Source organism: Orycteropus afer, unplaced genomic scaffold (assembly GCF_000298275.1).
Source record: "Orycteropus afer afer isolate SDZICR_OR568_19922 unplaced genomic scaffold, OryAfe1.0 scaffold00067, whole genome shotgun sequence".
In the NCBI taxonomy this organism is placed as follows: domain Eukaryota; kingdom Metazoa; phylum Chordata; class Mammalia; order Tubulidentata; family Orycteropodidae; genus Orycteropus; species Orycteropus afer.
Genome location: NW_006921654.1, coordinates 10513699 through 10528948, shown reverse-complemented (window position 1 = coordinate 10528948; position 15250 = coordinate 10513699). Strand labels below are relative to the sequence as shown.

Here is a 15250-nt window from a genome sequence, read left to right as displayed (position 1 = left end):
AGCCAAGAGTGGAAGCCCTGAAGTTCACCTGGTAAACTCTCAAAAGAGAGCTTATGGAGAGCTTATGCCCAAGGATCGGGTCTGAGGGACCACGTGGTTCCATTTCCCCTGAGCATCTACCTAAGTGTCTTTGGCATCGTGGGGGCCATGTGAAGACACAGAGGATCAGAGCGCCGGCTTGTCAACCAGATAGATGGGGAGAACCGTACTGCTTTTAGTCTCAAGGGAGTTGTACTTCAGTGACTCACATGCTACTAATCCCTTCTCCCACTTCCTTGTACACCATAGAGCCCATGATAAGCCAGGAACAGTTTTCCAAGAGCAGTATGCTCACCTGCAAGAGATCTCGGAATTTGCTGGATACAGCAGCCAAGTCGGACAGGCAGCTGTCAAACTTGGCCTGGGCCTGCTCCCCACCAATGCCCTGGTTGAAGAGCTTGGTGCAGTCGCTCTAGGAGAGAACGTTAGTGTTAAGCAGCCCGGGACATGGGAATGTAAGGAGAGAGGAGAAGAGGCCAATCTTCAGCCAGCCCTTTCTCCTGCAGCCTTCTCTGGGAGCAGCTTAGGGCCTCTTTGCGGTAAGAGCCCTAGGGGGTTTCAGAAAACCTGGATTCTGTCCTAGCAGTTTGCCCCCCCCCCCCCGCGCCCTTATAATATGGGGACACCAGTGTTAGGGCTGTGAATAAGAAACACAAATACCAGAAAATTTTAAGTCAGATAGTTCTAGGTTCAAATCCTGGCTCAGCCATGGATGACTTCAGTGACCTTGGACAAATGATCCCAAATTCCTGAGCTTCAAGTTCCAGTCTACAAAATGGGAACAAACTCCTGCTCCTTTGGCTGATGTGAGAGTTGTATGAGATGATGCGCTGAGTACTTAGCCCACTGGCTGGCACAGAGTAAATGCTAAGGAGATACTAGTTATTACTGACATGGCTTTTGCTTCTTCAGTGTTCCGGTCAGCTGACAAAGGGAGACGGTCACCAGAAGGAAGGCTTACTGTGTGTCAGGCTTTGCTCTAAGCAGTTTACTTTGATTGATTAAAGTTTCTACCCTATGAAGTAGGTGCTCCATTGTACAGATGAGCAAAGTGAGGCATAGAGAAGTTTGTAACTTACCCAAAGCCACCCAGCGGTAACTTGTGGAGCTGGGATTCAAGTCCAGGGACACCTGTTCTAATCATTACACTACAGGCTTAGGTAGAAAATGCCACAGAGGAACGGCTTAAACCTCACAATGCTCTGGGTGGCCAGAAGCTGGTCGCATTTCTCACAGCTGGCTTAGAAAGTCTGTGCTGTGTTGACTGCAGCAGGAGAAGCCTCACCTACTCCAAGGCCCCACTTGGGGCCTATCTGCTCTCTTCGAGCCTTCCTCAGGAACTTGCTAACCACTAGGCCTCTCTTCCTTGTAGGCTGGCTCTCAGCCTTCTCCTCAGACTGTCTGGTCCTAAAGCCAACATTTCACATCAGCCTTGAGCCCTGTGCCTCTGCTGTAAAGCCCCTGCCTGCCTGGATGCAGGACCCCAACCCTCCCTCCTTTCTCCAAAGGCAGCGTTTGGGAGTGGGGAAGTGCTGGACTCAGCATTTTCTAATAATAAATAAAGGGACAAAAAAACCTAAATGTACTGCCATCGAGTTGATTCTGACTCATAGCAACCCCCATTGGGTTTCTAAGGCAGTAAATCTTTACTGGAGTAGACTGCCCAGTCTTGCTTCTGCAGAGTGTCTGGTAGGTTTGAACCACCAACCTTCTGGTTAGCAGTCAGATGCCTTAAGCACTGTGCTACCAGAGCTACTTTTGTGACCAGTACATGCTGTTACTTTTAATTGTTAAAGTAATAAATATTAGTAATGGTTACTAATATGACTATCAGGAATTATCACTGCATGCCTATCACGTACCGAGTGTTCATATTACTTCATTCAATTCTCACAATCACCCTACAGGGCAGAAATTATCCCAGTTTTATAAATGATGAAGCTGAGGCTCAGGGAAGTTACAGACCATGCCTCAGACCACACAGCTGGTCAGTGGTCCAGTGAAGATTTGAATCCAGGGGTCTCTGATTTCAAAGCCCAAGCAATTTCCACTATAGAGTGTTGCCTTCTTTAAGAAGTAACAGCAGCTAGCTTTGTACAGGGCTTATGAATCCCATCTGACATTAATGTCTTAAACTTATACTTTGTAACTTTTATAAAATGCTTTCAACTGTATATTTTTCCCAACAAACCTTAAGTGAGGTATGTTGTTGTTGTTATTTGCCGTCGAGTCAGCCCTGACTCATAGCGACCCCTCCTTGGGTTTTTGAGGCAGTGTCACTACGGAAGTAGGATTGCTCAACCTTCCTTCCGAGGAGTGGCTGGTGGGCTTGAACCACCAGCCTTCTGTTTAGCAATCAAGTGCCTTAGGCACTATGCTACCAGAGCTCCTTAAGTGAGGTATAGAAATCAGTATCTCATTTTGTAGATAAGAGAACCGAGGCTCACAGAATTAAGGGACTTGTCCAAGTATTTGCTGGAAGGTCTAATTGGAATTCACATCTTTAAACTCTTGAGCCACAGCTCTTCCCACACGGTCCATCACTGCCAATAACCTCAAGCTGTCTGAAGGAGAGCTAGCTCGTGCCAGGGATTGCTATAGTCCCTACCAGGATAAGTAAGTGTATAGGGCTCTCTCCCAAAATGAGGCATTGAGAAGGCTACAGCTGCTGAAGTGGATAGGTTATTTCCTCTTACCTCCAGCGTCTTCTTCAGAGTGGAGATGTTTTCACTGCAGACCTCCACATTGTTCAGTGTCACCTGGGAGATGAAGACAGAAGAACATGACTTCCTGCTCACTGGTACTTGCTGCCCACTTCAGGGCCAGACTTGCTGACGGGCTCAGAGAAAAGGTACCTACTCAGGCTAATAAAAACACATACCATTGTTATCCAGCAGGATGCTCAGATCTAGGGTTGGCAGAATGGTGAACGAGACTCCCCCTTTCTGCTATGCCTGCCACTCTAGACCTCTGAGGTAGTGGCCCCAAGTTTTGGGTCTTTTTGCTCCATGTTACCTACGGACCACAAATGACTCTCACACACAGGTCTATAATAAGCCCTGGGCTCCAAACCTCTAAGCCCAGGTCAGTGATGCAAAAGTTGATGTTCGTTCAAAAAGGTTCCTGCAGGCCGGCACCTATGAGCCACTTCCCTGTGCATCATCTCACTGACCCTTCCTGATACCCACAATACAAGCATTAAGTCTATTTTACAGGAGGAAATGTGAGTCCTTGGAAAATGAAGTGACTTATCCAGGTCAATCAATAAGAAGTCAGCAAATATTTACTGAGTGCCTATGTGCCAGGCATTATTTTAGGCACTGGGGCTAAAGCAGTTAACAAAACAGACAACACCTACTCCTCTACAGAGTTTATGTATCAGAAGAGAAGTCGGACAATAAGCAAGTATTACAGTATTATATATAATACTCTACATGCATTATATCATCTCAGGTAATTGCAATGCCAGGAAGGAAAATAAACCAGGATAAGAGCAGCACATGACAAAAAATTAAGGCACAAATTGCTAATGACCATTTGGAGAAAATAAAAAATATTTTAGTTTGAAGCATTCAAGGAGGGCTCCATGGCAAAGTTGGTAACTGAGCTGAACTTGAAAGCCTGAGAACATAATTCTGAGATGAGGGTGTGTCTGTTCCTTCACCCCCACCATCCTCTCTAGCTCATCGTCCTCTGATATTTTTGTAATCGCACTTAGTATTACTTAGCATTACCTTGTTTGCCGTCTGTCTACCCCACTAGACTGAGAGCTCTATGAGGTCAGGGACCTGGCCTGTCTTCTTTACTGCTATATTGCTAGGGCAGCACCATCTACTAGAACTTTCTGTGATGAGGAGATGTTCTTGAACACTTAAAGCATGGCTAGTGCAACTGAGGAACTAGATTTTTAATTTAAATGTAAACAGCTACATGTGGCTAATGGCTACCAAACTGGGTGGCACAGCCTAGAATCTAGAACAGCTCCTGATATATAGAAGTTCCTCATTTGTTAACGAATGAGAGAATAAATGTGTTTTGGATAAAGGGTAATAAAAGCAAATGTAGAGTGCCAGAAAACCCCAAAAGGTATTTGGGGACCAACAGAGTCAGTTTATAGACATGTGCAGGAAGTGCCAAGAGGCAGAGCTGCAGAGGTGGCTGAATCGGGTGCTAAGCTGAAAAGTTAGCTCTTTCTCCTGTGGGTAATGGGGTGGCACTGAGATTTGTCATTGTTGAGAATACACACAGCAAACTACACCCATTCAACAGTTTCTACATATAAAATCTAGTGACATTCATTATATTCTTCAAGTGGTATAACTCTCCTTTTCTGAATTTTTCCTCCCCCACTAACATAACCTCAGGTTTATGTTACTAAGTTCCTATCTAATCTTTTGAGTTGCTTTTTTCAATTTGACCCCATACAGACAGAAACATTCTTTACTAGTTAAGCTAAATTATTGTTTGGTTTTAAGAAGACTTCAGGGGATATTTTCAGTTTAATCTTTAAACAGATTATCTCAGGGCAATAGTTTCTGGGGTTCATCCAGCATCCATGGCTCTAGAAATTCTGGATCCCATGAATGCCTGAAATTCTGTTCTGCATTTTTTCCCTTTTGATCTGGATTCTTCTATGGAATTTTTAATCAAAATTCAAAAGGGTAGCAAGGCACCAAAAATTTTTGATCAAAAGTCAAAAGGGTAGCAAGGCACCCATCCAGTTCTTGTCTCACGGCAGAGGAGACAGCTGTTCATGGAGGCAATTAGAGACACAATTCCTCCTCTCATTCCTCAGTCCCTTTCTTCCTCTATCGTTCCAGGTGAACACAGACGAATTTTGGTGCCTTGGATGGCCACATGTAATCTTTTAAGACTCCAGGTACTATGCAATAAACTAGGAAGTAGAATAGAAACACTGAACTCATTATTAGGCCAATTAACTAAGATGTCCTCTGGAACCATGACCCTAAATCTCCAACCCAAGGAAGCAGATCCCATGAGGTGTCTGGTTGTACCTAAGCTGTGTACGCAGTGGACTGTTTCAAAACAGAGGAATGCCACATGAGCACAGCTGTGGTTTGGGAATGCTAATCTAGAGGCTGTGTATGGAGTTAGGTAACTACTGAGATGATCTGAGTTGGTGTGCCAGTGGTATAACTGGAAGATAGGAGTAAGGCAGAGAGGCCAGTCTTCAAGAGGGAGGGAAGGGCTTCTGGATTTCAGAGTAAAAGGATCCCAGAATTCCAGGGATTGAAATCAGGAAATCCTCATCTCCCCAAAAATGCTTTTCTTGTAAGTGCCCAAATATGCTGGTGACAGTGCTGCTAAGACCTTTCTGTGATTGCAAGCTTAGGACATGCAAAACACAAGGCTGTTGACATCCCAGGTTGCTAGAGAAACTAACTGTAGTTTTACGACAGCTGAAGGATGAAAACCACAAAATAAATGTCTCCAAGGCAGTTAAGGGCATCCAGAGTAATCTGTCATGAGGGGAAAATGGATTTTGGCTCAAATAATGTTGCTTTCAAAGTTTCTCTTCTCCTGATCGTCCCTGTAAGAATGGACACACTGAGCTTCTCCCCTGCTCACAACAAATGATGTGTCAGGAGAATGGGGAATTCATCTTCACAGCCAAATGAGTCAAGGTGACATAAGAAATAGGCCCTGTGCTGGGAGTGATGACATTTTAAGTACTTGGTGTCAGAAAACTGGAAACCTGTCAGCAAGTGTTTAACATCACCTTCCTTGTTGGCCCTGTCTTCTAGGCCTTTGAACAATCAACTTGTCTGACTGGGAGGTCCTTGCAGAGAGTGAATGAGCAGATGCACTCAGGCCAGCAATGGCACCTACTGACAACTAAGGGTTGTGCAATCAGGTGGTAAAAGTAAAACCATAGTGGCAGGTCAGGCTGGATTCTGGAGTCCTTCAACAAGGGACCACCCAAGGGAGTCTAGCTTTGGTGTGGCAGATAGCAAGGAGCCAATGAATGTATGGAAATAGACTAAGTTCTGTGAAAAAAATGAAATAGTATGCAATATGAAAAATTTATGTCTGTTTATGACCATGGTAGGCTGGCTGTCAGACACTTTGGCAGAGTTCTCTGGAACTACCATATTTCAGAGGCAACAGTTTCTTGGAGCACATACTCTTTTTTGGCAAGCCAGACTTCGCCTCATCTACTTTGGTCGTGTCAGAAGGGACAAGTCCCTGGAAAAGGATATCATGTTTGGTAAAGTGGAGAGTGAGAGAAGAAGGGGAAGGCCCTCAACGAGATGGACTGACATGGTGGCTATAATGATGGGCTCAGTCACACCACACACATTACATAGGGTTGCTGTGAGTCGGAGCTGACTCAATGGCACCTAATGACAACAAGATATCTCAGATCGACAGATCCCTGCCCAGGAAGCTTATGTCCAATGACAGAAGACAGTGAGGCTGCCTAAGCAGTATTCCTTCTGATCAGTCTGGTCACCAGTTACCGTGGGCTCCCCATGCAGGCACAGGAGAGATATTAGCACAGTTGGGTATCTGACTCTCAAAGCAACAGTTCTTAATTCTTTTGAGGTCCCACACCCCTTTAATAATCTGATAAAAACTAAAGACCCTCCCAGAAAATGCACGTACAAATCTTTCCATCCAACCCCAGGGTATTTAGAGACCCCTTCTATGGACTACTGGTTGAGAGCTCCATTACTGGATGCTTTCTTCAGGCTCTGAGCCCCAGGAGATGCAGAGCCTGGCTACTGCGGGGGAAAAGAGCAGAAAAGCCCTCTGACAGCCATCTTCCCATTCATGACTGAGATGGCACATACCAGAGAGGCCTGGTCTCAAGCGGGGGGCACTTAAGTGTTCTTTTGACTCATCTCAAACTGGCTATTACCTTGTATAAATCTTTCTTCATTCTATGCTTCTCCTTCCCCAGCTGTCATAGAACTGGTAAGACTCACTGCCTCATCACATCTGTCAGTCTGGGGAGCAAAGGGCTTTAATAAGGTCACCCTTCCAGATGAAGCTGACAGCCTAAAAAGTGTGCTAGAAAAGCAGCCCTGGGATTGGCCTCTCATGTTATGTGGGACGCTCCTCAGAGAAGTCTGGGGACTTGGCACAGATGTTAGTTAGTTCAGCAGCAGATGGAACCAAGCCTGATCATCACTACTGCCCTGAATAGCTTCACAGCGCATGTCCGGGCTCAAGCTGCTTGGAAGTAGATTCTAGGGTAAGAAATGGTTTGGGAATCTTCTAGGAGGAGCTCTCCTTAAAGGAGAAAGTTTCCTTCTACACAGATACTGGAGGAAAGTCTCTAGTTCAAGGCTGAGCATACTACAGCTTAGAGGTCACAGTTTAACCTCTCAAGATAAACTGACGCAGCTTCTGACCTGTAGGATACCTACCAGGAAGGACAGCTTGGCCTCATCAGTGCTCTCGATGCCTTTTGTGTCAAATTTGCCCTGCTGGAGGCTGCTGTGCATGATGTTAACAGCACTCGTAACCCCACGCTGGATGTCCTGGAGGGTGGTGGCTGGAAAGCCCATCCGTAGCTTGTTACACAGAACATCCCTGGGGGGCAGAATGGCAGATGGAGTCAGGCTTGATAGCACTCAATCTGGGTTCCAGGAGGCAAGACCCAAAGGCCCACCACCCTGACCCAGCAGCAGGAGTTGCTCTTTTGGAGAAACACCAATCCTTGAGACCACTGTTGGAGACCTTCAGGAGCCAAGATACGAGAGTGAGCAATAAGCCTCAAGGGCTACGTGTGGCAAGAACACACAGAGGGGTGGCCAATTCTTTACTCCCCAACAGGCCTTCAGTTGTCACCACCGAGCTCCAACAAACACAAGAAGAGGCAGTATAGCTTAGTAAGAGTTCCAACTAAGACTTGACAGAATAGGTTTTCAGTCAGTGAGTTCTGGAGTCTTCCTTATTCTACCACTTATGAGGTATGAGACCTTTGACAAATCATTGGATCTCCTAGTCTCCTCATCTACAAAACAGACCTAATAGTCCCTACCTCATAGGATTGTTATTAAGACTAAATAAGAGCAGATTAATGCAGCGCAGGGCCTATAGCAATGGTAACTATGTTGTTATTACACTTACTGCCTTCATCTGAACCACGTGTTCTCTTTCCTAGGTGTGAGAACCAATGTTCCCTCCAACCCACCCAAGGACCAGAGATGTGGCCCAGAAGATATCTGGCTTCTGGACAACTGCCTGGAGCCAAGGATGTGTGTTATGATAGGAGCTTATGTCTGGTATAGAAATGAACTACAAAAAAAGGGAAGAAATAAATCTGCCCCTGCAATCAAGCTTGACTAGGAACTTTCTGCCTCCTGAAAAGAAGAAAGAGTGTCAACAGTACCTGAAGTCAGACTCTAGCTCTGTCGTGGCGAGGTTGATCATGGCACAGAGACAATCGATGCTGGAGCTGGACAGAGCCCTCCCAATACACTTCTTAACAATGTAGAAGACGTCATCCACCATACTAGATGTCAGCTGGCCCTTCTCGTAAGTGTCCAGAGCCACAGCCTACCCAGAAGGCAAAGCAGCCAGTGAGGGCACGTTCTGAGGTGGTTCTGGTTACGTGGGCCCTGGGTCTGCTCCTTTTTCTCTGCTTTATCCGTATTTTCCCCCACAACATGGCTCATTCTGCCCTCAGCTTGGAGTGGATCATTCTTGCCAAAATAGCTCACCTTCTTATTGATCAATGTGTTAGGAAATCTGATATTTAGGACCTGTCTTGGGGACATCTGTAACCTGGGCCCATAAGACATCGGGAGAGGCCCTTCATTCCTGAGCTCCTCACTTACATACCTCCAGGAGTCAGGGAACACGCAGTCCCTGAGGAGCTAATGTGTTTTTTTATGCTCCTTAGGAAAGAAGTCCCAGCTGGCTAGACACACGAGGAGCACATATGAAGGTGCCTTTAACCATAAAAACAAGCTCTACTCACTCTGCATGTAAGAGCATTTTCAAAGCAGGACCCAGAGAAGTGACATGCTTCAGCCACTTCTTTAAGCCTAGCTTCTTGGATAGGAAGCCCATTTCCAAGAGATTATGTGCCACATCCTACCTTATTGACAGTCTCCCTCATGAAGTACTCTTCCATGGTAATATACAAGCCAATCAGCTCCTGCATGGTACAGCTCAACAGGCAGTTATTGAGGAGTTTATCCAGACATTTCTGATGCTCTAAGGACAGCCAAGAGAGGAAGACACACTTTTCTTCTCTCACGGAAATAATCAATTTTAAGTTTTTCATTTTTTCAGGTTCCTTTATAATCTTTGTTCCAAATATGCATATATTTCACAAAGTTATTACACGTTAAGTATAATTTTGTGTTCTGCTTTTAAAATGTGTATCATAAATACTTTCCATGTTTCTATATACCCTGCTAATTTTTTTTTCTTTATAGCCTTCTTATTTATAATGGCTGGGTGGTATTTTATCAGATGGATAATACGTTTATTTAAAAAGAAAATACTCTTATTTTTAGACAACTGGGTTTCCCCCACGTTTTGCTATTACTAGAGATAACTGGAGATCAGTCAGCATTTATTAGAGATTACAGTGAATATTTTTGTACAAATAACTTTCTACTTCTTTTCTATTATTTCTTTAAAATTGATTTATAGAAGTTAAATGATACAGACTTTCAGGGCAGAGACACAATATGTTGGGTACAGAACATTTCATTCTCTAAACCAGTGCTGCCCAACAGAATTTTCTATAATCATAGAAATGTTCTCCATCTAGAACAGTGGGTGTAATATGGTAGCCACTAGCCTTGCTAGCTGCTGAGCACTTGAAATGTGTCTAATGTGACTGAGGATCTGAGTTTTAAATTTTATTTAATTTTAATTGATTTAAATGTAAACGTTCACATGTGGCTGGTGGCTACTGCATTGGCCAGGATAGCTCTGGCCATTATTAACACAAGCAGCACCAAACTCCAAATGAACACACATCTTCCTTTAAACACCAATGCAGAGCAGTGCCACCTCGGTCATAGGAAGAACTCCCTGACATGTATGATAAGCCATGCAAAATGCCACAGATGCTGTGGTGGTTTTGAGTCTCCAGTTTAGGAAACCCTGCATATACTTGCTCAGCAGGAATGAGATATCTTCTTAAAAACTGAAAAAGTCATTTTACAAATGAAATTAGGCTACGGCACACCTTCTTTTCAATGTCATTAACCCATCAAAAATTGGGGCTGCGGGAGATGGAAGACTGAGGGAGGAGGAAAAAGAGTTTTCCTTTTTTCCAAAGCTTTATTGAAGCATAATTTGTATATCACGAAATTCACCTATTTATAAAATTCATTAAGTTTTAGGAACTTTCTAGAGTTGTGCAACAATTGCCACTATTCAGTTTTAGAATATTTCCCTGGCTCCCAAAAGTTCCCTCAGGAACATTTGCAGTTATGTGTACCTAATACTCAAAACTCACCAAACTCACTGCCGTCAAGTCAGATCCAACTCATAGTGCCCCCTCCTTGGGTTTCTAAGGTGGTATCACTATGGAAGTAGATTGCCCAGTCTTCCTGCTGAGGAGTGGCTGGTGGGTTTGAACCACCGGCCTTATGGTTACCAGTCAAATGCGTTAGGCACTACACCACCACAGCTCCTATGTGTACCTAATGGGACTGTTTAAATATTTAATCAGTTTATTTACTATATGCACATATCACCTAAACAAAGGTTCAGTCTAATTCAAAAGGCAGTAAGTCTAGGTTTCCACCTTGGAGTCATTTTGTCCACAGATCCCCAGGGGATAAGCATCCCAAGTTTTTTCCTTTATAAGAGATCTGTAGCTTAACTGTTAAAAAAAAAAAAACAGTGAAAATGATATGACCCAGCCCTTTCAGAGAATATGGCAAACACCTTTTACCTTGCTTTACTTCTTCTGAGGCCATGGAGTCTCCCACCTCAAAATCTGAGCTGATCCTCTTCCTGAGGAAGCGCAGGTACAGTTCGCTGCGGGCATTCATCAAAGTGACCTCAGTCAGGATGGGGTCCAGTTCTCTGAGATGTAGAGGACAGGACTAAGCGGCAGTACACTGGATTCCCTCACATACAACAGCTACAGGGCAGACACTCCCAACTCCCCCTCCCCACTGAGCTCAGAAGGATCAACTCTGCCAGATGAGCATCCTGGCTCTGCGACCCAATTCCAATCAGAGACGGCTGTCAACTATATTATCTGTGTACATGTTTCACCTGCTAAAATCCCACCAGAGCTAACCATGAGGTTGAAGGAAATGTGTTTCCTTTCATAGGAGTTATGTTGTTGTTGTTGTTGTTATGTGCCGTCGAGTCAGCCCTGACTCATAGCGACCCCTCCTTGGGTTTCCGAGGCAGTATCACTACGGAAGTAGGATTGCCCAACCTTCCTTCCGAGGAGTGGCTGGTGGGTTTGAACCTCCAGCCTTCTGGTGAGCAGGCAAGTGTCTTAGCCACTATGCTACCAGAGCTCCCATAGAAGTTATAGATCATTTTAATGCAAACAATAGCTAGAGATAGAAACAAAATAACATTTAGAAGTCCTGTCACTTTAAAAAGTCTTGGCTTTGGTTTATTTACATCTCTAAATTACAGTGGGTAAAGGAAACATTAGGCCTTAATGAGTAAGCAGTGCTACCTTAAATTCAACAATCCAGTGGTTTGCTGCCAGAGCTTGTATGGTAGAATCAAGTGGGGGCTGATACCCAGGTGCCACAATCCTGGATACTGGAAACAGTGCTTTTCAGTTTCTGATGTGCACACAAATCACCCCCAGCATCTTGTGAAAATGCCATTTCTGACTCAATAGTTCAGAAGTGGGCCTGAGACGCAGTATTTCTAACAAGTCCTCAGGTAGTGCCAATACTGCTACAACACTTTTAGTAGCAAGGTTCTAGAATTCAGACATTCAGTTCAACTAAACAGGAACTCACAGAACTAACGTTTGTATCTTAAGGAGAGGTGGAATGGGAGAAAAGCCAGAGATTGATACTACTATCATAGCTGTGTGACCTTGGACGATTCCATTTCCTCACCTATAGAACAAAGGGGGCTGGATGAATAAAGTCTAGGGATTTTTTTTTCCAGTATTAAAATTCTGAGATCTATTCATAAGGAGAAAACTGAACACTGACCCTTACTTCACATCATACACAAAGTAACTGAAATGGATCAAAGACCAAATGTAAAACTTGAAGCTATACATCAGCTAAAAGAAAATATAAGAGGAAAAAAAAATTTGCAACCTTGGAATAGGCAAAGATTTCTAAGAACACAAAAAAGCATAAACCATAAAACAGAGAAACTGATTAACCAGATTTCATTAAGTTGAAAAATTTTTTGCTCTTCAAAAGCTATTATTAATCAGTATAATCTCCATCAAAATTCCAGCTGACTTCTCTGTAGATGCTTATAAACTAACCTTAAAATTCATATGGAAATTTAAGGGACTCAGAATAGCCAAAACAATTTTTAAAAAGAAAACTAAAGTTACAGGACACACACTTCATGGTTTGAGTCTCCTCATTTTCTTCCCCCAGAGGTAATACTACTCTCCTAAAATTTTAAACTTTTACTTTTTTAGCAAAAATAATGTGTTGTTAAAAGAAAAGCCAAGCATTATAAAAACATTCAGTCAACAAATTTTTCCCCTGGATTAAATGATTTGCTGCCATATCCCCAGTACCAAGGACCAGATTTGGCATATAACAGGTATTTAGTAAAAAATTGTTGGTTGAATTAATACATTTTTGTAACGTTTGGATCTTCTTGTAACAACATGTACCTCTGGCAGAGGAAGAGGAGGAAAAGAGTCAATCTGGGGGCTTTAGAGGTATTGGCAACAATCGATTTCTTAAATAGCTGGTAAGTACAGTGATTGTTACTCTTTGCAAATCACACGTGTTGTTGTGAGGTGCCACTGAGTAGGTTCCGAGTCATCGTGACCCTGTGTACAGCAGAGTGAAACACTGCTTGGTCCTGCACCATCCTCACAAACGTTGCTATGTTTGCACCCATTGTTGTAGCCACTGTGTCAGTCCATCTCACTGAGGGTCTTCCTCTATTTATTTCCCTTTACCAAGCATGATGTCCTTCTCCAGGGACTGGTCCAGACACCACACATACATTATATATGCTCATTTGTAAGTAGGACATGTTACAATGAAAAATAAACATAATCAATAAAATATTTTAAAAACATAGACCACAGTGTAATAGAGTAGGCTCTGAATCACACCTGGTTGCCAACTCAAACTCCTATGAGCTGAAGGAAAGACAGTTATTCATTACCTTGGTTCAATTCTTTCCGTTACAGAATTTCTCATCAAGTTGTTCTGGACGTGGCGGAACTGCAATACACCACAGAAATGAGAACGTCATCCCTACTCCCCACCTCTCCGCCTCTTGCTAGTCATTCCAAACTTACATACAAGAACGTTTAGATTTAGTATGCTAACCCAGCTTACGTCTCCTGCAAACCAAAGGCAGGCTTTCAGGACAACGGGCCAATAGTATACTTTTGGCTTAGATTCTAAGGCTATCTTCCTACTGCATGTAAAAGTGATGCTAATGGCCTTCCAGTGACTACTGTCTAGACTCTTCTAAGCTGGAGTTTTAGAAATGAAGTTGTAATTCTATTCCCCTCTTACTTTCTCTGATCAAAGGAATGGAAAAATAAAGTTCTGTACAAACAAACATTATTGTAGGCACTTAAGGAACTAAAGGGAAATTTGAGACAAATGAAAACACACACACACACCCCCCAACTCATGACAGCCCCGTTGTACATCAGAGCAGAGCTGTCCCCATAGGGTTTTCAATGGCCAATTCTTCAGCAGCTGAATGTTACGGTTCCCTCCTGAGGTGCTTCTGGGCAGACTCAAACCCACAAACGTTCGGTTACAGCCGAGCACATTAACCATCTGCACCACCCCAGGACTCCTGAGACAGATGACTTGACATTAAATAGGACATTAAGAAATAAAATTCTTAGGGAGGGGAGAGGGGGAGAGGGAAAATTTCTAGATAGGTAAGAGACAAGTATTGATTTGGGTGAAGGGAAAGGCAATATACCAAATCGAGTGATCAACACAGTAACACTAAGGAAAAGGAAGACAGAGAGAGGTGTACAAGAGGTATAGACAGTAAAGACAAACACTCTTATATACACAATACTGTGTTATCAGTGATGACAAACATTAATCCATGGGTAAATAGATGGGTAGACAGCCTGAATTATCAGGTATGTCTTGGCAAAAGGGAATATACCATGACCACATGTAAGGTTGGCAAATGATATTTCTATACATGCATTTGTATGTGCTGTAAGAATGTCCATATAAATAGAACTAATGGGGCAAACTTACAGTAAGTTCTTAGCTACACCCAACCACTCTGATGGAGCAAGTAGTTGGACCTGTGGGCTTGGGACCATGGTCACAGGGGACCTCAAGCTCACCTAGCATAACATACTACACAAAAATATTGTTCTATATCCTACTTTGGTGAGTAGTGACTGGGGTCTTAAAACCTTGCAAGTGGCCACCTAGGTGCAACAATTGGTCTCTCCTCATCCAGAGCAAAGAAGAATGAAGAATGCATGGAAATAATTACTCCAAGGTACTAGTGCACCATGCCAACCTCAGCCTATATAACCATGAGACCAGAAGAACTAGATGGTGCCTGGCTACCAATGTCAACCACTTGGAAAGGGATCAGTGCAGGGGATCCTGGATAGAATGGGAGAACAATGTGGAACAAAACTCAAAATCAATTAAAAAAAGACCAGGTTTACTGGTCTGATAGAGCCTCGTGAGACCCCCAAAGACTATGTATGGCTCCTAGTTACCCTTTGAGCCTGGAATTGAACTTACTCCCATATCTTCCAGCCAAACAACAGACAGGCATATAGGGTGAACATTTACACATGGTACATACACTCCTTAAAATGATCAATCATGGGAGAACAGAAGGGCAGTATTTGCACAGGGGGAAGCTAGCTTGGGGGGTGGGAGCAGGAATGCACAGGAAAGGACACAGGAAAGAGGTAACTACAGGGAGGAATTGGGAGGAGAGCTGTCACACTGTGGGGAATTGCAGTCGATGTCATGAAACAAAATGTGTATGAACTGGCTATATGGAAAATGAAATTGCTCCGTAAACTTTCATCCAAATCACAATCAAAATTAAAAAGGAAGAAAATTCT

General features: G+C 43.5%; 1 protein-coding gene across 1 annotated transcript in view; it reads right to left on the bottom strand.

The window, feature by feature from the left end:
* The window catches only part of COG4 (component of oligomeric golgi complex 4), a 32669-nt gene that overhangs the window by 6274 nt on the left and 11145 nt on the right, over positions 1–15250 (bottom strand). Inside the window, exons 8-14 of the mRNA XM_007940345.2 lie at positions 13336–13394; positions 10934–11067; positions 9113–9231; positions 8402–8568; positions 7434–7599; positions 2736–2798; positions 335–451 (exon numbers count right to left, since the gene is read on the bottom strand). Of these exons, the coding sequence (XP_007938536.1) occupies positions 335–451; positions 2736–2798; positions 7434–7599; positions 8402–8568; positions 9113–9231; positions 10934–11067; positions 13336–13394 (825 nt within the window). The remainder of the gene's footprint in view (positions 1–334; positions 452–2735; positions 2799–7433; positions 7600–8401; positions 8569–9112; positions 9232–10933; positions 11068–13335; positions 13395–15250) is intronic.